This window comes from Heptranchias perlo, chromosome 13 (assembly GCF_035084215.1).
Source record: "Heptranchias perlo isolate sHepPer1 chromosome 13, sHepPer1.hap1, whole genome shotgun sequence".
Taxonomy (NCBI): Eukaryota; Metazoa; Chordata; class Chondrichthyes; order Hexanchiformes; family Hexanchidae; genus Heptranchias; species Heptranchias perlo.
In genome coordinates, this window is record NC_090337.1 from 27,599,046 (window position 1) to 27,621,322 (window position 22,277).

At 42.7% G+C, this 22,277-nt stretch overlaps 1 protein-coding gene across 1 annotated transcript in view; it reads right to left on the reverse strand.

Moving 5' to 3' along the window:
• mcf2l2 (MCF.2 cell line derived transforming sequence-like 2) overlaps positions 1-22,277 on the reverse strand; it is a 275,749-nt gene that overhangs the window by 34,297 nt on the left and 219,175 nt on the right. The window contains exon 26 of the mRNA XM_067995223.1: positions 12,865-12,977. Coding sequence (XP_067851324.1) covers positions 12,865-12,977 — 113 coding nt within the window. The remainder of the gene's footprint in view (positions 1-12,864; positions 12,978-22,277) is intronic.

A 22,277-nucleotide genomic window follows, 5' to 3' on the forward strand; every position in this document is an offset into this window, starting at 1 on the left:
CAGCAGTGGCATAAAAACAGGCAAAATGGTCTTTGTTCAGTTTGGAAAGTTTAAGCCAGCATTACTCACATCATGTATTTCTGGATTATTTTATCTCATTATTCAATTAAAAAACAGGGACTAAAATGTAAATTGTAATTGAATGAGGAGATTGAACTTTTAGGCTAGGATTGTTAATGTGGGTTCAAGGCTAAAACCACAGTTTCACTTGCTAGTGTAATTACTAACTCTTAAATACACATAAGTAAATCCACGTATTATGATTTTTACAGCTTGGTATTCATTTCAAATAGCTATCAATTTTCACATAATAATGTGTTAACATAATGTATATTTGCTGATGTGTACCAGCTTTGCATTTCAACATTTTCCCACTTAATAATACTAGATGGAATACATGATTATAGAAAACCTAGGCTTTTCCTGTTTAGCATATAGACAGGAATTTTAAGTCCCATTGCCCGCCGGGACAGGACAGAAAAGCTTCTAAAATGGAAGGTTCAGCCTTACCGCCCTGTTACCACTGGAATTCTGCTGGCCACCATTTTAACTGTTCACTGCAGTCCCATTACATCAATGGGACCCCAACTATTTTAACTCGGGCCTGAGCAGGAAAGTCATCTAGGCTTTCCCGCCAGATGAAGCCAGATCAGAAGCTGGAGGAGGCCCTCCAAGGTAAGTGGAAAGTTTTTTGTGGGGCCGAGAGGAGCAGGAATGGTTCTCCAGGCCCCACAAGCAAAGTTCCGGCCTCCCCTGCCCTGCCCTGGACTCCCCCTTCTTCCCTCCAAAATCCCCCACTTTGCGACTTACCTTCTTGTCGACGAGCCCTCCTCTGGTGCCGGATGGCTGCCTCCGGCCAGCAAAACTTCCACTGCCGCCTGCCGACCATCTGCCACTTTCCACCCATTGCGTACAGGCACTCACCCCACCCCTGCCCACCCGAAACTTGTTAGGAGTTAAAATCGACTCCATAGTAGTATTTGTGGACCAAAATAATATACTGTAATATGGCCGTAGTTAAATATCACTTATATCTTTTAGTGATGTCATAAGACATCAGTATGAATGCATTCTTCTCAGCCTACACAATTCAAAAATAGCAGTGTTAACAAAATGAGCCAGTTAAAAAAAAAATAGTATTCATTTAAAAAATTACCAGGGTGCAAGTTCAAATCTTTGATCTAATATTAGAGCTCAGCAGCTTGAGCTTTGTTCTTACGGTTTATAATGCAAGAGTGAATTTTCCAATATAGCTACTAAGCGATGAGATCACCAAGCAGTAAGCTTAGTGTTCGCTGATATTGTGCTGGACTGAGCTTACAGGATTTTGAGAGGTCAGCCTGATAGTGAGCTCCTGGCCTGGATTTGGCCTGCCAGCAGAACTCGAGGTCAATGGAGGGGGGAGGGGAGAGGAGCAGGGAATAGCACAAAGCTGCAATTCATAAAGGCTGCAGCTGCTATTTCAGGTGGCTGCTTCATTGTTGTGCAGAGAATGAATCATAGATGGATAAAGAGGCGAAACACATTAGATGCTAATGGTAGAAGTGCAGTAAAGGAGGATTCCTTGGCAAAATAGATGTCAAGGCTACTTGGCAGGAGATGTCTACCAGAGTGAACAAAGTGATAAACATCCAGAAGATGTAGGAACAGATGAGAAAAAAGATGTATGGTCTCAGGAAGTCTGCCAAGATAAGGTAAGCCAGCATCACACATACTTGAATTAGGTGGGCAAAGTATGCAAAACACTAAAAGTTTCTTCCCACCCTGTTATCTCTGATTTAGGCTTTATGTTAAGTCCTCAAAAACCAGCAGCAAAGGAGCGTTATATTGAGGCATATGCCTCTACCAGTATGGTCATTGAGAGGACCATCGCAGTCTCAAAGGAGCGTTTTTGTTGCCTTGACAGGTCAGGAGGGGTGCTGTGGTATGCTCCAGTTCTTGGGTCCCGCAGAAGTTATAGCCTGCTATGCCTGCACAACTTCGTCATGCAAAAAGGCCTCAAATTGGACATTCCTGGGGGGGGGGGGGGGGGGGGGGGCGGGGTGTCCCTAATAGCTGTGGAGGATGAAGTTCAGTACTGTCACTCAGAGGATTACTCAGTCACTGCTGCAAGGGGCACCAGGGCACAAGTGATCAATGACGTTTTCTCGTCTATTTAGCAGCAATCTGGCTGGCAGGGTCTGAAAGCCAGTATGCAGGGTGCTGTCTATTCTGCCTCCAACTGCCAACACTGGACTAATCCTTCAATCCAGTACCCATCCTAAAACATGACAACACATCAGACTTCTTTGTCCTACATGATATGCCAATAACATCACCTGATTGAATAGGTCAGCACAAATTAAGTGCACCCTTACTTGAATGATTCTAATCTCCATAAATAACAAAGCACAACATAAGTGCAACTACAACAAACTCCAAAGTGAACACAAGCCATTCTACTTTCTCCTCACACTGTAATTCTGCTGTGTGGTTAAATTTGCCTTTCTTCCTCCAATCCAGTGCTTCTCCTCGATGAAAGCTGAAGGCCAGCTGGTTGGCTGTCATGGGACTGTGATGGTCCTCCCATTTACTGGATTTTTTACCTGCAAGAGACAACTGGCTGCATCTCTGGAGCTTGTTCCTGGGCAGTCTGGTGTCACCTCCTATGTGCCACTGGTGTAGTGTTGTGAGGGGGAGGTCGAGGGGCCTGCGCTGCTGTCCTGACAGATGGCGGTATCAAGCAGGTCATCTCCAGCCATCGCCATTCCAATGGGCCCTGGACCTCTGTCCCCACTGATTAGCAGGTGGCTGGTCTGATGGCAGCAATTAGATCCTGGAAGCCCGGAGACACCAACCTGCATCCTGGCTACCAGAGTCTGCAAGCTGGTATACAGGGTACTGTTTATTCTGTCCTCTACTGCCACTAGAGCTGCAGTCTGTGTTTCCATGGAGGTGGAAACAACTATTGGTCCCTGGTAGCTCCTTAGATGTGGTCTGCTGCAGATTTCAATTCTGCCACCGCAAGCTCCATTGATATCTGCAACGAAGATAAAGCTTCCCTGATGTTGCCACAAATGAGGGCGGTAGACACAAAAGTCATACCGGTCAGTTGCTGCACATGTTCGGAGACTGACCTCAGAGCCTGCATGTAGGTGAAATGGAGGAAAAAAAAATTGAATAAGGGCCGTTTTTGGGCGCGGGTAGCATAATGCAATAGTACCCCGAGAGTTTCGTCTGGCCTGAGAACTCAATGCTCCATTCCAGGCCTTGCATGTCGACTCAATGCAATTTGCATTTTCCACCAGCAGATGGAGCCCCAATCTCTTAAAGGGAGGATGTTTCTTAGAAATCTTTTAAAGGTAGCTGGTTCTCTGCTGATGCACTAGAAGCCTTGGTGCAAGAGGTCGACAGAAGGAGGGAAATCCCATATCCGCAGGGGGCAGGGGGGGGGAAGAGGCCCTCCAGACATATACCCAAAGGCAGTGGGAGGCAGCGGGGGACAAAGTCAATGCCAGGCGCATGGCATCATGAACATGGATGCAGTGCAGGAAGAAGTTCAATGCTTTGATATGAGTGGTCAAGGTGAATGAGGTCAACTGTCAAACGGGGTCTCCTACCAATTGCACCACTAGCCATATCCACTGCTCGATGCACTACATCCCCATCACCCACATACCAACAAACTCTTTCCATCAGTACTCAACTCTTCCAGTCAGATGCTTCCTCTCACCCTTACACATTACCATGGTTGCAAGCCGCTCACCCACAACTCACAGGCCACACACACTGGCACCTATTCAACCATGGCAGGCACATCACCCAGACACACGTCCCGCTTTCTTGCAGGAGAAGGTGGTGCATATCAGGGGGCAGCAAGTGGCAGTGGCATTTAGCCCCTCGAGCCTGTTCTGCAATTCAATGAGATCATGGTGGACCTGTGACCTAACTCCATTTACCCGCCTTAGCTCCATATCCCTTAATACGCTTGGTTCACAGAAATCTATCAATCTCAGATTTAGAATCCACAATTGAGCTAGCATCAACTGCCATTTGCAGAAGAGCGTTCCAAACTTCTCCCACCCTTTGCGTGTAGAAGCATTTCCGAACTTCACTCCTGCATGTCCTCGCTCTAAATGTTAGGCTATGTCCCCTAGTCCTAGTATAGGAGTATAGGAGACCTACAAACACAGTCACAAATGTCTCGGCAGCCAGAAGCAATAACCCAGCCACTAACCTATAAATTCTGCATGGTCCCTATAAATAGCACTGGTGGGGATCCTCCAGGCACTCTAAGACACATTCAGATGGTGAGGGTTAAGACTGTGCATTGAGTTGAGCGTTAAGTCCCAAAATGGTGTCTATCACTTTAAATCAGCGTTGCACACTGATTGTATCTATTTTCTCCTTGCTTTACATGCTTCCGGCGTTCGATATTTGTGCATGCGCTAACTCCTATACCAAGATGGCATCCGGTGCACATCACGCTGGAAACGTGAGTATGCAGCCAAGACGTCATTTTGGATGTTGGAAAGGCCGCATAGTGCTGAAACAACGGGTGCTACACGGCCCAATTTAGCGCCAATGTTCCTTGAATGTTCTTCTTTTCAAATGAGTACCATGAGTTCTGGGTCCCACCACTCTGAAAACATCTGCAGCCTTATCCTCAACCTCCGCTGGGAAGGTGGCACATTCTCACCCATTTCCCAATCCTCCAGCTCCTTCGCGCTCTGTGAATCACCCTTTGCAACATCCTTATTAACACTATCTAATTACCCCAGGTGAAATTATCTAACCTGGTGCATGGGAGTAAAAAAGCAAGTGACACCAGAGTGAAATCGAGGGGCTTGTGACAGAACAACAGGGGACAGGATGTCAGTGCAGGAACTCATGGGTGGGCTTCACCTTCCTCTCCCTCCATCATCATCCTTCTCGCCTTTGTAATCCTCATAATCCGCCAGGACCACTCGGCGCCAGACCTCATTACAGCCTTGGTCCAAACATGGACAAAAGAGCTGAATTCCAGAGGGGAGGTGAGAGTGACTGCCCATGACATCAATGCAGTATTTGACCGAGTGTGGCACCAAGGAGCCCTAGTAAAATTGAAGTCAATGGGAATCAGGGGGAAAACTCTCCAGTGGCTGGAGTCATACCTAGCACAAAGGAAGATGGTAATGGTTGTTGGAGGCCAATCATCTCAGCCCCAGGGCATTGCTGCAGGAGTTCCTCAGGGCAGTGTCCTAGGCCCAACCATCTTCAGCTGCTTCAGCAATGACCTTCCCTCCATCATAAGGTCAGAAATGGGGATGTTCGCTGATGCACAGTGTTCAGTTCCATTCGCAACTCCTCAAATAATGAAGCAGTCCGAGCCCGCATGCAGCAAGACCTGGACAACATCCAGGCTTGGGCTCATAAATGGCAAGTAACATTCACGCCAGACAAGTGCCAGGCAATGACCATCTCCAACAAGAGAGAGTCTAACCACCTCCCCTTGACATTCAACGGCATTACCATTGCCAAATCCCCCACCATCAACATCCTGGGCGTCACCATTGACCAGAAACTTAACTGGACCAGCCACATAAATACTGTGGCTACAAGAGCAGGTCAGAGGCTGGGTATTCTGCGGCGAGTGACTCACCTCCTGACTCCCCAAAGCCTTTCCACCATCTACAAGGCACAAGTCAGGAGTGTGATGGAATACTCTCCACTTGCTTGGATGAGTGCAGCTCCAACAACACTCAAGAAGCTCGACACCATCCAGGACAAAGCAGCCCGCTTGATTGGCACCCCATCCACCACCCTAAACATTCACTCCCTTCACCACCGGCGCAATGTGGCTGCAATTTGTACCATCCACAGGATACACTGCAGCAACTCGCCAAGGCTTCTTCAACAGCACCTCCCAAACCCGTGACCTCTACCACCTAGAAGGACAAGAGGAGCAGGCACATGGGAACAACACCACCTGCACGTTCCCCTCCAAGTCACACACCATCCCGACTTGGAAATATATCACCGTTCCTTCATCGTCGCTGGGTCAAAATCCTGGAACTCCCTTCCTAACAGCACTGTGGGAGAACCTTCACCACACGGACTGCAGCGGTTCAAGAACGCGGCTCACCACCACCTTCTCAAGGGCAATTAGGGATGGGCAATAAATGCCGGCCTCGCCAGCGACGCCCACATCCCATGAACAAATTTTTAAAAAATCCACGAGGAAAAGATTCTGTCTCTCCTCCTCCTCACCATCTTCCTTATCGTCTGAGCACCCCGCCCCGGCCCCCATCCTCCTCCATTCTTGTGACCCTGCAGTGGATCTGCAGGAGAGAAAGGTACAAGCAAAGTATTGATGAGTATTACTGCCTTAAGAATCCTGGTGAAAGCTTGTGATTGTGTAGTGCTTTACAAGGATACCACAGTGACTGTGTAGATGTGCAGTCATTAATCTGTTGCTCCCGAACTCGCCATCACCTACGGCAAGCAGAGTGCTTCCCCATCAGCACCATGGCCTGCTCCTCAAAGGAGGTGAGCTCCTTAATATCAGGAATGCCCGCTCTGGTGCTCTGCCTGTCAAGGGCATAGTGTGCAAGTTTATTCCTTCAACAAAGCTGAGTGAATTAGGTAAAGGCTAGCAATTGACTGTCTCCCAAGTGAACAACTGATGTAAGAGATCTGCTGGTATCACCTTATTAAAGTGGAGGAACGAGTTTAATGGTTCTGCATGGAAGTAATTTCTGTTTGGGGAGATGATGACACATACCGTAACCTCCCAAGTTAGTTTTTTTTTATTCGTTCATGGGATGTGGGCATCGCTGGCGAGGCCAGCATTTATTGCCCATCCCTAATTGCCCTTGAGAAGGTGGTGGTGAGCCACTTGAACCGCTGCAGTCCGTGTTGTGAAGGTTCTCCCACATAGTGCCACATTAACCAGAGTGTAGTGAGAAGGGTTAGTTGTGCAGCTTTTAATTTTAGAAAGTGAAGTGTGCGCTGGTATTCCAAGGAAAAAGAGGGAGAGTGGTCGGTGTGTTACCTTGCCTGCCCTCATCAGGCCATTGAACATCTGGCGACACTAGTCTGCAGCTCTGAGGGTGAGAGAGTTGCCACTTAGTGCCAGTGCTATCTTCCACCACATGGCACGAGGCACATTTTTCTGAGGCCTCCTCCCATGGAGACCCAGCAGTCTGTCTTTCCTTTGCCTAATCTCATCCTGGAGGGTGTGGTTTTCTGTTCCGCTCCATACCCTTGTCCCTCCTTCAGTGCCGGTTCTTGCAGTGGGAAACGTTCTTGAAAAGTAGGATAAAAAGCACATGAGCCATCCAGTGCAGCTACCTGACAATGAGCTGAGTGATCCAAATACTTTGATACTTACCTGCTGCTCCCCTAGCCTACTACTGCAATCTTTTGACAGAATTGGCTTTTTAAAAGCTGCACTCTAATTTCCAAGTCGCCCAAAAACATTAATCTAATTTTAAACAGGATATGTGCTAATAGATCTTCCAATGGATACGTCAATGAGCTGACCCGTGAAATTCTGACAGATTTAGTTTGGCAGAGCATCAGCAGGTGCAACTCATGACTCATTGGCACAAACCTGGCACAATTCACCATGTGGAATTATGGGGCTAATACAATAACCCTTTAAATGCTCACTTCCTATCAGCCTTGAATCTGCCTATCCCCCCTTTTTTATACAGCTGAATTCAGTGCATTTCGCATTCCCGTAAGAGTCACAGATAATTGCATGTTTACTAAAATGCATCACTTTACAACAGATTTAAATATTAAAATGAAACTCTCATCTGTTTTTAGTGAGAGCTCCTCAGGCCCACATTAAAGTCTGGCTGGAAATTTACATGCTGAATGGGCACAGAAAATTTACCCTATGATCTCAACTGCTGAATTAAATTACATTTACGTAATTCACTCTCCAAGCCATCCTTCATTCTCATTATAATTTATCAAATATTGAGATATTCTTGTGTTACTGATTCATTTTCCATTTGGATTGAGATAAATTGTTCACAAGGTGTTTTGCAGTTGGGTTCATCGCTAGAGAATATTGCCAAAAATGTTTGTAACTGCATAAAAAGTACAACTTGGTACCTCAGAAATTAAATAAGGATTTTGGAACATCAAATTAAAAAAAAAACAAAGCAAAGAATGCTGATGTATGCTAAATGACTGAATGGTAGTAAATCCAGTGCTGTATGCAAACAAAGCTTACCTAAGACTGCCAGTACTAAATATATTGTCATCAGCATTTTCCCCATGTAGATGCACTGGAGCATATTTAATGAACACTACAGACTGTAAATATAAGCAAGCTGATCTGATTGTAGCAAGATCAGCATTTGGATAAAGAAAGACACATATTCAAATTGAAAAGAAGTTTTCTCTGGAACTACAGTACATGGTTGAACTCTATACTGTCTGGGGTTTTACACACCTTTTTATACCTGTTTATTCTTATGAGCATATTAGCTGTTTCCAACAACACAGCCTATTCCTGTTCCTATGTTCCTAATAAAGCTAATAGTACTACTTACCTTGAGGCTGCGTGTGAAAAAAATTACAGTGAGTGGTTAGTAAAAGGCTATGGCCATGTTTACTGCCTATTGTAACTGAGAGATGTTAAACATTGCAGGGAAACCTATATTTTAGAACTATCAATAATGCTTTTCACAATCTGCTGAGGTAAATGAATGACGTGGCATTGCCATATGGCCTCTGTCTTTTCCCATTGGCTTAACAATCTTGTATGTCTCTTGTTACACATAGTGGAAGTTGCTCAGTTTTGTTCTCGCGTTGCAACCATGATCATAGGCCCACATAGCTTGACAAGATATCATTGTTCAAAGGAAATAACAGTGACTAAACCCAACCAAATAACAAATAACTAGGCAGGTAAGAAGTATCATGATCACTATTCCACCATAGAACTGCCATCTTCAGTAGATAATGGAAAAGGAGCTGCCTAGGAACGATGAGCCTGATGACAAACAACAACTCTAAATCATATGGAACAGTTTAGCTTCTCATATTCCCAGTTAAAGAAGAGTGAGGAGAGTGAGATTTTGTTGGTGCCATGGGGGCTTCGGAAGAGGTGGATTTCCTCAAAGTTCAGGCCTTCTTAGCTGCTGTGGGATAGAGGGGTGTATAGGTTTATCTGGAATTTGAGCTGTATGTGAGGCTTGTAGCTCTTCAATGAGAAAGCTTAAGTTGTCCAATCACTACTTCATGATGTACTATTTCTGCTGACCAATCAAGTACTGCAACTCAGGCGCTTTACATGGTAACATAAACTTTTGTTCTTATCGCCTTTATGAAAAAGAAAAACCTTTACAAAAGGGAATATTTTCCCTCTCCTCTCCTGAAGATACTGGTTCATGTTAGGATATGATTCCATGCATGATAGCAGCTCTCTAGTGCCTCATCTAAGTAGTCATTCTTCGTGTGTAAGCCCAAATAGTGTGCATAAGGGGATTTTTCAAAATACATCCAGATAATAATACTACAGCATTCCAGGTAAGCTACAAATCAGCAGAAACATGGCTAGTCATATCAAATCACAATATTACTTTTGTATTCTTATATACATTTATTAGTTAGGGGCAAATAGATGTGCTGTCTGCACCTAACGGTTTGATAATTTCATAATGGCCTTTTCATATTTCCAGTTTCTTCTATTAAATGTTTGCTTTTGTTGAACAGTATACAACATTATAGGTAATTGCACAGTAAGAATCATGTGCTGTCTTGCAACTCACTCAGCGAATAAAACTTTCTAATTTCTTAAAATCTAGATTACAAGAAGTTAAAACAATCTGGCAGGTTGCTAGCCAGAGTAAAATTCAGCTGTGGAAACATTGTTTGATATTCTGGATCCCAGTATTGAACCTTAGAAGGAATGAAAGTTATATCACAGATACAGTGCAGCCAGTTGTTTATCATCTGAACCCACTGAGAAAGAGATTGCCGTCTCTATCTTGGTGGATGAAACCTCACATATAAGCTATGGTACAAGTATTGTTAAGCGAGTTAGTGAATTGCCACATAATTGTTATTTTTATACCTAGAGGAGGTGCAAGCTATTTATATCTAGAGGATTTTCTAGTATCCAGTGAAGTCTGCCGTATTGATTTTCGAGTACTGTCTACTTCTTAATAAACCTGATTCGTAGTTTGTAGTCTGAGTCACACCACCTAACAGACTAGGATAGATTTTCATCTTCTCCGCCTGGGCTGTAATCTGGCAGGGTGGACCGCCTGCCTGCCCTTTATAGAACGCACCTGATTTTCATTCCATTGAAATTAATGGAATAAAAATCAGGCGGGTTCTATAAAGGACACGCAATCTGCCCTGCCAGATCAAACAAAAATCTGCCCCAATGTTCTTACTTACACTCTCCAAAGACTAGGCGAACTCATGAACTTGTCAATTCTAGAAAGCTATTACAGTAACAAAGTTGTTCTTTTCAATCTCTGGCAGTGCTACATTATTAGATATTGTGCATATAAAGTCACACTCAGGTTCATAGGGACAGACAGCTTGCTTACAGGAGTCATCATGCTGCTGAGAGAAATACTTGAGTAAAAATGTAACATTAGGTACTTTAAAACTCTGATACCTGAATAAACAACAATGCCAATAAGTAGATATCAGAAACATTTTGCCAACTGCTGTAAGTTTAAAAAGGAAAGAACCCACAATGGTTAAATAGGAAAGAGAGTGTAGGGGAAGACTTCCAGTTAAAAATACTGCCCAGTGTCTATAGACAATGTATAGGTTATATCTATCAGGAAAGATAGGCTGGGGATCTTTTCTCTAGAAAAGAGAAGACTGAGGGGTTAAAGATAGAGATCTTTAAGATTATGAAAGGGTTTGAATGGGTAGACGTAGAGAAGGTGTTTCCACTTGTGGGGGAGACCAAAACTAGGGGCCATAAATATAAGATAATCACTAATAAATCCAATAGGGAATTCAGGAGAAACTTCTTTACCCATAGAGTGGTTAGAATGTGGAACTCGTTACCACAAGGAGTAGTTGAGACGACAAGCATAGATGCATTTAAGGGGAAGCTAGATAAACACATCTAGAAGGATATGCTGATAGGGTTAAATGAAGTAGGGAGGGAGGAGGCTCGTGTAGAGCATAAACACCAGCATGGACCCGTTGGGCCGATTGGCCTGTTTCTGTGCTCTACATTCTATGGAATTCTATGTAATTCTATGTATTTACAAATGATGGTGGAAGTGAGAATGTAGGTGTACGAGAGGAGGATATGAAACAATTGTTAGAGATAATTGTAGAAATGGAATTGGTTATGAAAAAATTAACAGAACTCACAGTGACCAAGTCACTGGCCTCTGATACCATGCACTCTAGGCAGTTGAAAGAAATCAGAGAGGAGTTAGCAGAGGCTATGACTGCATTTTTCAATGTTCCTTAGACATGCAAGTTGTGCTAAGGGACTGGAGGGTATTCATTGTAACACTTCTGTTCAAGAAGGGAAAGAAGAATAAACCAGGTAACTACAGATCAGTTACTCAAACATCAGTTCTGCGCAAACTCTTAGAATCCATAATTCGAGATTAAATTAGTGAACATTTAGAAATGTATGGAATAATCAAGGACAGCCAGCATGAAGTTGTTAAAAGCAAGTTGGTTTTGATACATTTAAAAGGCTGGGAAATTCCTGGGAGCTGCTCAGGTTCTTCCAGGGTTACTTCATCGGAAGTGCAGCGGAAATCTTGTTCATGCCAAAGTACTGCCAGCGGAGCGGGATCAGCTCCAAAGAATATCCTGGTCATAGAGTTTTTTTTGACAAAGTGACTGATTGTATAGATAAAAGGACTGCGTAGGATGTCACGTTTCTAGATTTTCAGAAGGTGTTTGATAAGATGTCTCATAGAAGGTTTGTTATAGATATTCAAGTCTACAGTATAAAAGAAAATGTAGCAGTATGCATTAAAAGTTTGCTGATGGACCAGAAACAAAGGGTTAGGATTAATGTGTTTTGCTTGGATTGAGAAGGCTTGGAAATGGTGTACCCCAGAATCCGGTCCAGGCCAACAAAATTAATTGTTCACTACTTGATAGATGGAAATGGCAAAAATGAAATGAGTTAAGCAGTCTCAGTGCGTAGTGAGTATGGGTGAGAGCACAAAACTCTTCATTGTCCAGCACAAATTGGCACCAGCAATTTCACTGAGTAAGGATGAGGTAAATGGAAATATTATACTGGCGATTGTTGAAGAAGAGTAAATCAAACTTTACTCTGTATCTGGCCCATGCAGCAGCTTGCATTTAAATGCTTGTTTTCAACACTGGGTGCAAAAATGAAAAGTATTTCACAAAAATGAAGCAAAAAGATTAAAAAATGGACAACAGTAGTTAACATTTTGACTGTAGTTATAATGTGTAATACACTTTTATATTGCTTTATTTAAACTAGTAAAATCTGCTATGACCCTTACAACAGTGTACTCAATTTGTGATAACAGAGGTTAACATCAAGGGAATGATATCATTCACTGGAGCAGGACAGGACAGTGGACACCAATATCATTTACAGACTCCCAGGATTAATTGATATGCAATTAACTAGAGGATTCATCGCTTCTGTATCTGCTTTGGTACCAATACAACACAGTCACAAAGTACTCAAGGGAAAATTTACAAGGTGCAAACACATAACACCACATGTGGTCACCCTTATGATAGATCATCTGAAAAGGAACTTACAAGTTTGGAGTTGATAGCTGGTTCAACATTTAGGTGCAAGCATAAATTTTTGCATCATATAATTTCAAAGTTAATACTTGTTCTCTGTGGATAACTTTTGTATAGTTAGCAAAGTAAAACATATGTATATTTCATTACCTCTCTTTTGCCTGTTATTGGAGCTGGAGTTCTCATGTTGCCTGTCTACTGTTTCAGAACTTGATGACTCACACTTGTTGTCTTGCTGCTGGTAAGATGATTTCCTAATATATCTATGAGAGAGAAGTTAGTTTATAATTTTCTGGGAGCTGTATGAAATATTAAGTGAACAATATATTTTTAAAATTGATATTCACGGTTCAATTTATGTGCTCAACTGGTAGTCAGTTATCCAAATGCTGGCCATGTCATCCTGGTATTTAGGAATCTGAAGGATGCTGATCCTGCTAAACTGATCACTGATAGAGTGCTCATCTACAGCTTTCCTTCTAACCTTTGCTGTTGTGGTTTATCATTTTATGTGAATTCCTTGAGTAAATTGTAGTCTTAGCACTCACTCAAACATCCACAATTCTATCTGTGAAGATTGAATGCTATTAACTAATTTCAGTATGGTATCAGAGTTAATACTATTAGATATCATAATATCACCGAAGGCACATAATGCAAAACCTTCACATGATTTTTCACCAGTAGTACTCTATGATATGAAATACTTATGGTTGTTATCATATAATGTCATTGTCCCGTTATGGTGATTATCCTCAAACCTTGATATACTGTAAAATTCTCAAATGGTAAGGATGAATAGAGAACATATTCTGATAGGTCAAGATGAGCAACAGAAAAACAAGGTTCTATCCAGATAAATATGTGGGATGTAATCAATATAATGGACCATTTTCATTTGACTTCTCAGGGATGGATAGTAACTGATAGCGTAATAGGAACCCCAAACATCTTTCTCCTTAGAAATACATTAAATACAGTGTTGCTCATAAGGCCACTTAAGTCTCATCCCCCTATCACATGCTCCCCTTGGCAAACTTGCTTCATGTGCCTCTTAGTCTCCAACGATGGTATGCTGGGCTATAGGATGTTGTCAGAGCTGAGATTCAATGCAGTTTCCTATTTTATTCTTGATTTCCAGTAAGAGAAGGCAATGTGATGGATAGGGAGATCCATCGCATCTCAAATCGTAAGAAAGTTTCTGTATTTTTAATATCTATTGATAAGATGTGGCTAGTCACTTTAAATGATATTTACTGCAACAAGCAGTTGAGCTGAAATATATGTGCTGCCACCAGATGATATCCGTAGCTGTTTATAATCAGGCAGCAAGGCATTACTCATGTACAAATATGTATTGACTATAAAACAAATGGAGAACATTTAACACAGACTATTTGCTTTGCTTGAAAACAATGGATTTAAGGTAAAGAGCTTGGTGACAAGTGCAAAAGGTTTGTATCTAGCATCTAGTTGAAGTTCAGGGAACCATCACTTTAATTGGATAACCTTTATTCATAGATGGTTGGAGCTAATCCAATAAAATCTTCACACAGCATGAGAAGAAAAGATTAAATGAACAGATGAAGAAACCTATCATGATGAAAGATAAAAACAGAATAAAGTATGGAACAAAAAAAAGCCATTAGGTGCAACAGACCCACTTCTACCAAAAGGTCATATGCAATATGCACTGTCATGAACCTTTTTCAATTAACAAGTTTGTTGAAGGAGTTTGCATAATCATAGATAAAGCATCTCAGTAGATAAAACTCTGAAATTTCTCCTAACTCCCAAAGGAAATTGAACTCCTGGATATAATTTACATTACTGAACCCCTTTCAGATTCAGCACTATGCTCAGCTGTCAGAGAAATATCTGTAATCTCTCTAATGACCCTTGTAATCCCAACAGAACATATAAATGCCACTAATGGTATCTCAATGGTTCCCAATAGGAATGGAACCAGAATATTTGACAACCTAGGTCTATGCCAGTCCTTGTAAACGTCAACTGTCCTACCAGTCAAATAATTATCCAGCTTTACTTTTTCTAAAGTAGTCAATCAACATAACAGTAACTGGTTATGATGAGATTCATTCAACACATCCACTAGTCTGTGTGGGCAAAAAATGTACATCTTCTCTTGTTTAGGTTTGCCAGTTATTTACTCATCCTCTAGTTCTGGGAACACAGTTTAAGTTTTTTTGGGGCTGCTGAAATGTACATAATATATTTTTATATTCTGATATAAGTCCCAAATTCTTATTTTGCTCAGTTCTCCATCTGAGCTATATTGAGTATGTAGGCACCAAGTGGAAGCTGATGCATCTGCCAGCAGGGGGGAAAGGTTAAAATCAGAGGGGAAAAGCTATGCCTGCAATGTTTGGTTGCAGGAGGCAATGGGTGATGGTCTGGAGCAGGCTGTATATCTCCCTGTTCATCTTCAGCCAATAGAACAGGCAGATGAACATTTGAGAATGAAAATACAAGAATAAAGGGGGAACTTATCTGAAGACTCCTATAAAATAAGAGAAAAAATATTGTTATTGCAAATTATTAATGGTTAGCAATAGGTTGGCAATAATCTCTCAAACTGTAATTAAATAGAATCACTCCTATTAGTTTCTTTTAGTTAAATGTCAAAATATCAAAGCTCTGTGTGATTTGTGCAATTTAGCATAAACATGGTTATTTCTACATACTGAAAGAAGTTTTTGCACAGTGTGCAAATAGAGAGAGCTACTAGAATTGATAAAATCAGCTGAACCACACCAGCCAATGTGATTTTAACAGAAAGAACGTTTGCTCCCTCATTCTTTCAGAACTGCGTCAAAGAATGGGATCTTGGTTAACGTAATTTTTGTTACTGCTAAAGAGTTTGTGAACTATCCTTTATGATAAATATCATCAAGGACAAGAAACCCTTGTGATATGACACATCTGCTAGTTTTGTCACCAATATAGTTCAATTAAAGTGTATTTCATAGGCATTTGTTACTTAAAACACAAAAGCTGCACAACTGAAGGAGTTAAAATCTGATCTAACTGCTAGATGAAATTGCATGGCTATGTGTTAACTGCATACATCAATATTTAATATATAAACCCATTTTCCCATTCATTGTTAATGTGCATTTCTGAATTTAGTACAGTATGATTTTTCTATACGTGCAACATTAGGGGGGTGATTTTAGGAGGCAAATGTGGATGCATTGGGGGGCGGGGGACTCCGAAAATCGCGCAAATTCCGTTCGGGTTCAGAAGCCGACTCCAACCCGCCGGCTAGTTAAAAAGCCAAATGTACCTCATTGAGGTACTTAAGGTACTTAAGGTGAAACCAGGCGTGAAGGGCCGGATCAGAGAACAAGAAACAAAATAAATTAAATAAGAAAACATGCAATGAAGTGAAAACACTAAACGCACCTACCTTTGAAATCTGCTCCGGTGTCCGATGTCTCCCGTTCCGATGTCACCCCAATGACACCCTCCCGATTTCCCCCTGATCTCCTCCTCTCCCACCGATCTTCCCCTCTCCCCCACCCCCCCGACCTTATAGTCCGGCGCGGATCTTCCATTCTCCCCCCACCCCCCGCCCCCTCTTCCAGTCCAGTGCCGGATGACGTCTGGCTCTCTCTCTTTCCCGCTGCCCCCCCCTCGTGTTGCAGCTCCTGATGGCAGCCAGCCTGTCAATCAGGCTAGCTGCCGGGCGTGAAACCCAGAGAGGACATTAACCACGATCAATCAATGTGCGATCGCGTCGGCAAGGGTAAGTTTGGTTCATGCGGGTTTGCCACACGCCCAATCGCCCCCCCCCCCCCAACACACCCCCACCCCCGCTGCCATCCCACCTCTGCGCTAATATCGGGGCCTAGCAGTCTATCTGGACATTATTTCAAAATATTTTAATATTGTAGCTTATTGTCATATATACAACAAAACTCTGCTCAATCTTGAAAAGTTTTCTTTATAGAAAAATAAGATTGAATCTGAAATCAAACTGCATAACTGATTAGGCAGTTCAAAGTCATTTTCAGTACCATCAGATAGCATACTGACTCCCTCCCTGCACCATGGACTGGTTGAATGCAGATTCACCATCACAATTTTTCACAAGGTCAGGTCCTAATCTAAGCTGGAGCTATTGGTGGGTGGTGAGTGGTGGCAAAGTGAAAACTGAAACACAGTTCAACCAATGATGCTCCTGTGCAGCACCTAGTGCTCTGTTCAAAGTGTTCAAATCAGAGGCCTGGGAACAGGTCATCCATCTGCCCTGTTAGACTGGAAATTGTATTTCAGACCAACAGCACAGAGAAGGGGGAAAAAAACCTGAAAACTAAGAGAAGTTGTCCTCAAAAGGGAAGAATATTTGAGTTTTTTTTAATATATCTAGCTTCTTTGAAAGGTAAAAAAATCTGAATCCAATGGGAATAAAGCAAATAAAATGATAGAGCAAAGGAGAGGTTCGTGGGGTGGAGTGGGAAACAATTTCCCTTAAAGTCAGGAAAATAAACATCTCTAAATACATACACCTTCCCTCTCCCTCCAGATCTCAAGGAAATAGGCACCTCAAGCCTCTCCTCGGACAAACCAGATGAATAGAAACCATAAAAATAACACAAGCAATGTTTGTGAAAAAATTTAAATTACAATTAATTTGCCCCTCTATAGCTAGTACAACAGAAATATTAAAGTAGATTTTTGTATTATTCCTCTGATTGGGCGTTAGTCAGGCAATATGTATTAGTACCTGCCTGACCGTTAGTGTGCTGATCCCACCTGATTTTGCAGGGTCAGCTTCATTTACATAATGTTGGTGAACTCCCAGGCCAAATTAGACCCGATGTTAGGAGCTTGCCAGGAGGAAGAAAACCATGTGTAAGCAGCCCTTAAATGGCTGCTAAAGGAGGTGATGAATTCATTTAAAGTGATGCAGGCACTTAAACTTAATGGGGACAAAAATGTTGGCAGCCTTTTACTAAGGTTGCTAATATTTTTGAGGTATGTTTTAACCTTTCAAAGGCTGTTTTGATCAAAAATAAAATGGCCGGCAAAGCTACTGGCTGGCACAATAAATGTGGAGGCAGCAGAAACTGAATCTTTGGCTAAGTGCTGGAGTGGCACAACAATCAACCCCCACCCCCCTGTTTCATGGCTAGAAAGGTGGAACTAGTGTTCAATGAAGTGGCAGCAAGAGGGGCAGCCCTGTTTGTAACTCAAGTACACCCTCTCCATAGAACAATTTTGCAGCATGCCTGGAAGGAGGTGGAGAAAGAGGACTCATGCAAACAACCATTACTGCCACTAGCCATTGCTAGCCCTACGGTGCATGTTAGCTCCAGGTATCCTTGTAGCAGATGGCTTGGCTCTGTGTCTGGCTGTTTGTTGACCTAGAGCCAGTGTATCCAGTTCTGCATAGTCATTACTTTTCCTCATCTTTTCCAAACAACATAAGTAAAGGGAGATTCCCATTGGTATAACATTGTCCTAATAACCTTGATGTACCAAAAAATTGGAAGGCTAGAACCCTTGGCACAAAATCTTCTGACCAACTACGTAGAAACAGGTAACAAAAAACAGGAGAAAAAGTGTTCAGAAATAGCCTCAAAATGCTGCTACAAATCTTACTATGGGGGTCTTTAAATGCACTTTCATAAACAGCACGTTGTAGCAGTACTGGGATGCCCACATTTACATGGGTGAGTAGATGATTGAGCTCAACTGAGCTCCATACCAGCATAAGTGCCAGGAAATTGAGTGGACATCCACATTATGTCATCAGGGCCTAATTTTAATATAATTAACTGAAAATCACTGGGAACTTCTGTCAGCAGAACAAACCCTGACTGGAAAGTTGGAAGGGGAATAAATGGGCAGAAATCTCTCTATTTTTGTCCGGTCACTTATCGCCCGTTAATCGAATTATCCTAGGAGTGGGTTTTCTGTGATGTTCCCATGTTTTATGATGATAGATCTGCATTAGCAGTTTCATTTCAAGATTTGTCAGTGGTGTGATTTCCTTTTTTCCCTTTATGATTAGGCCAGTCCCTGAACAGAAGTCCAGTGTTTGGAGAAAAGTAGGGGGGAAAAAAAAATTGGATAAGGCCTATTATTGGGCACGGGTAGCGCAATCTGCTATTAACCCGTGCCCAATGATCCCTGTGCAAGCAGGATGAGAACTTCGTTTGGCCTCAGTACTCAACTTCAAGCAGCGTTGAAATCCAGGCCTTACATATCGATTCAAGTAAATGCACACTTTCTACCAGCAGGGGGAGCCCCATTCTCTTAAAGGGAGGATGTCTCTTAAAGGTAGCCGGTGCCTGTTATTTGCTCAAAATAACATGGAGTCTGAACAGAGATCAGACACTGCACACGTAACACACAGATGCAGATCCCATCCCTATGTTTACAAACTGATGAGTTATGTTCAAACATTGAATAAAGGTTGTGCACTACTAACTCCCGCATCCTCTAATCTGCATGCCAGACCTCACCAATCTGCTGATCTGAGTTGCTATCAGGCCTGCAAGAGTGCATGCACCAAGGTTCTCTGCTGATGCACTAGACACCTTGGTGCAAGATGTGGACAGAAAGAGAGACATCCTATATTCGTGGCGGGGGGGGGGGGGGGGCAAGAGGCCCCCTCCAGACATGTGCCCAAAAGGCAGTGGGAGGCAACAGGGGACAAAGTTAATGCCAGGCGCACAGCACCATGATCATGGATGCAGTGCAGGAAGAAGATCAATGCTTTGACATGAGTGGTCAAGGTGAGTGAGGTCAATTGTCAAGTGGCATCTCCTACTAACTGCACCAAGTGGCATCTCCTACCAACTGCACCGCTAGCCGCATCCTCTGCTCCATGCACTACACCCCATCACCCGCATACCAACAAACTCTTTCCCTCAGTACTCAACTCTTCCAATCAGATACTTCCTCTCACCTTTCCGCATTACCACTGTTGCAAGCCGCCCACCCACAACTCACAGGCTATGCACATTGGCAGCTATTCAACCAGGGCAGGCACAGACACACATCCTGCTTTCTTGCAGGAGAAGGTGGCACATGACAGGAGGCAGGAAATGGCAGTGGCATTTAGCTCCTTGAGCCTGTTCCACCATTCAATGAGATCCTGGTTGATCTGTGACCTAACTCCATATACCCGCCTTAGCCCCATATCCCATAGTACTCTTAGTTCACAGAAATCTATCAATCTCAGATGTAGACTTCACAATTGAGCTAGCATCAGCTGCCATTAACAGAAGCGCGTTCCAAACTTCTCCCACTCTTTGCGTGTAGAAGCGTTTCCTAACTTCATTCCTGACTCTAAATGTTAGGCTATGTCCCCATGTCCTATTATTCAAGTCCAGGAGACCTCCAAAAACAGATACAAATGCATCAGCATCCAGAAGCAATAATCCAGCAACTAACTTGTAAATCCTGCATGGTCCCTTTAAATAGTACTGGTGGGAGGTCCTCCAGGCACTCTTAGACATGTTCAGATGGTCGTGGTTAAGACTGTGCATTGAGCTGAACGTTAAGTCCCAAAATGGTGTCTATCACTTTAAATCAGCGTTGCATGCTGATTGTATCCATTTTCTCCTTACTTTACAATCTTCGGTATTTGTGCATGCGCTAATATCTATACCAAGATGGTGTCCGGCGCATGTCATGCTGGAAACGTGCGTGCGCAGCCGAAACGCCATCTTGGCACTCCAGGAGGCTGTGTAGCACCGAAGCAACAGGGTGCTGCACGGCCCAATTTCTGGCCTGTAGTCCCAAATTAAGCTTTGGATTGTGATCCAAATGAAATACATGACTATAGACCAACCACCAGGATAATCAAATGATCTAACTAAAAAATTAAGTCATTGAATAGTAGCACCAGCAATAGGACAGTAAAGCAACATTAAGTTGTTGATTCTCACAAAAAGAAATCATAATTCCCCAAGCACTTTACCTGCTCAATAATAAATGGTAAGAAATATAAAATACACAAAGGTGCTGCTAAAGCTCAATTTGCACAGTAGTTGCTATGCTCAAAGAAGCACCTCTATTTTCATTAATATTGAACCCACTATGTGATTAATAAAAGATAGGGGGCACTATTATAATTTTTTTAAAGTAGCAGCAGAGGAAAGGCATTGTGTTAACTGGAAACATCTTTACATCTTAAACGTTTTGTTAGGTGCTAGTGAAGCTGGTGGCCACTGTGTTGCTAGTTTAAATTTAAACTTTTTTTTAGCATTTTTAAAACCAACACCTAATAGGGCTTCTCCTGACCCCACAAGGAAAGCTTAGGCCTCCCCCGACTTGGATTCCACCCCTCCCCGATCGAGTGACCCCATAAGATGACCCCTGATCTCACCACCGACTTTATGTAGGGAGACGGCCTCTGGGCCACGCGATTTTCCATCGCTTTCCGCCTGGAATGGGTGGGAAGTTGATCAGCGGGATTTAAATGAAGCCTGGGAGTCAAAATAGCCCAGATCTCATTTCAGGAGAACGGGTGAGTTTCCAATTTACCCCACTACCCTCCTGCCCAAAAACTGCCGGCAGTTAAAATTAGACCCCTTGTGCCAGTTATGTGATAGATTGCTTCAGTAAATTTGCTAAGTTAAGGACAAATTGCTGTTTCATTTAGGTTACTGTGGGACTATGGTAACCATTAGCAAATTCTCCGCCAAGGCTATCTGTGAGCATCACCACAATGGAGCTACCAGACAATATATATACATAGAAGAGCAATATAGTGGGACTGCCGTCCACCACAAAGATGCACCCCTGACCCCAGCCAATGTTCCGCCCTCTAGTTCATTTGCATTTTCCAAGCAGGGTCCAATGCCACTGCTGGGGAGTGCACCTGAAATGGAGAAGATTGGCTCCAGCAGGCCTCAGTGGCCAGTAATCTCTGTGCTGCCAGTTTAAATTGAAAAAAGAAAATATTTTTTAAAACCAGAACCCAAGTTTTTGCAATCAATCACTCTTCCATTTGGGCATTTAAATTTTAAAAGGCCCCTGTACCACCCTCAGCAACACTGGACATCAAGGATGAACAAATGTACCTTGCATCCAGTAGTGCTACAGTGCAAATGACGAAAGTACATCAAATGATGTATTACTGTCGTTTGTATAGAGTTTTAATGCACCATATATGAGCGAATGTATCATACGACCTTCCCCCTATCATTTGTGGTGAGAAAGTAGCAGGGCACAAAGGAAGCCTCCAAATCACTCGCGATGCATTCGTCACCACATTCTGCTAGAGTTACATTAACTTCCTGCTGTACCTCCAGCAGAAAATCCTAGCTCTTACTGCCTGCACAAATCTGTCACACTTCAAATGTCATATTTCAGACCTCATACTTGCGATGTCATGCTTGGTTATAATGGGAGATATGCTAATATTTAAAATAAAAACCTCAAAGTGACCTTCTAATTTCTGTTACCTTTCCTATCTTCGGATTGTCATAAACTGATTAAGTTACTCTCATAAGACTGAATAACCGTTAAGTTGTCTACTAGTTGGCAGAAACTTAGATGAAACAAATATTATGAACAGCTCG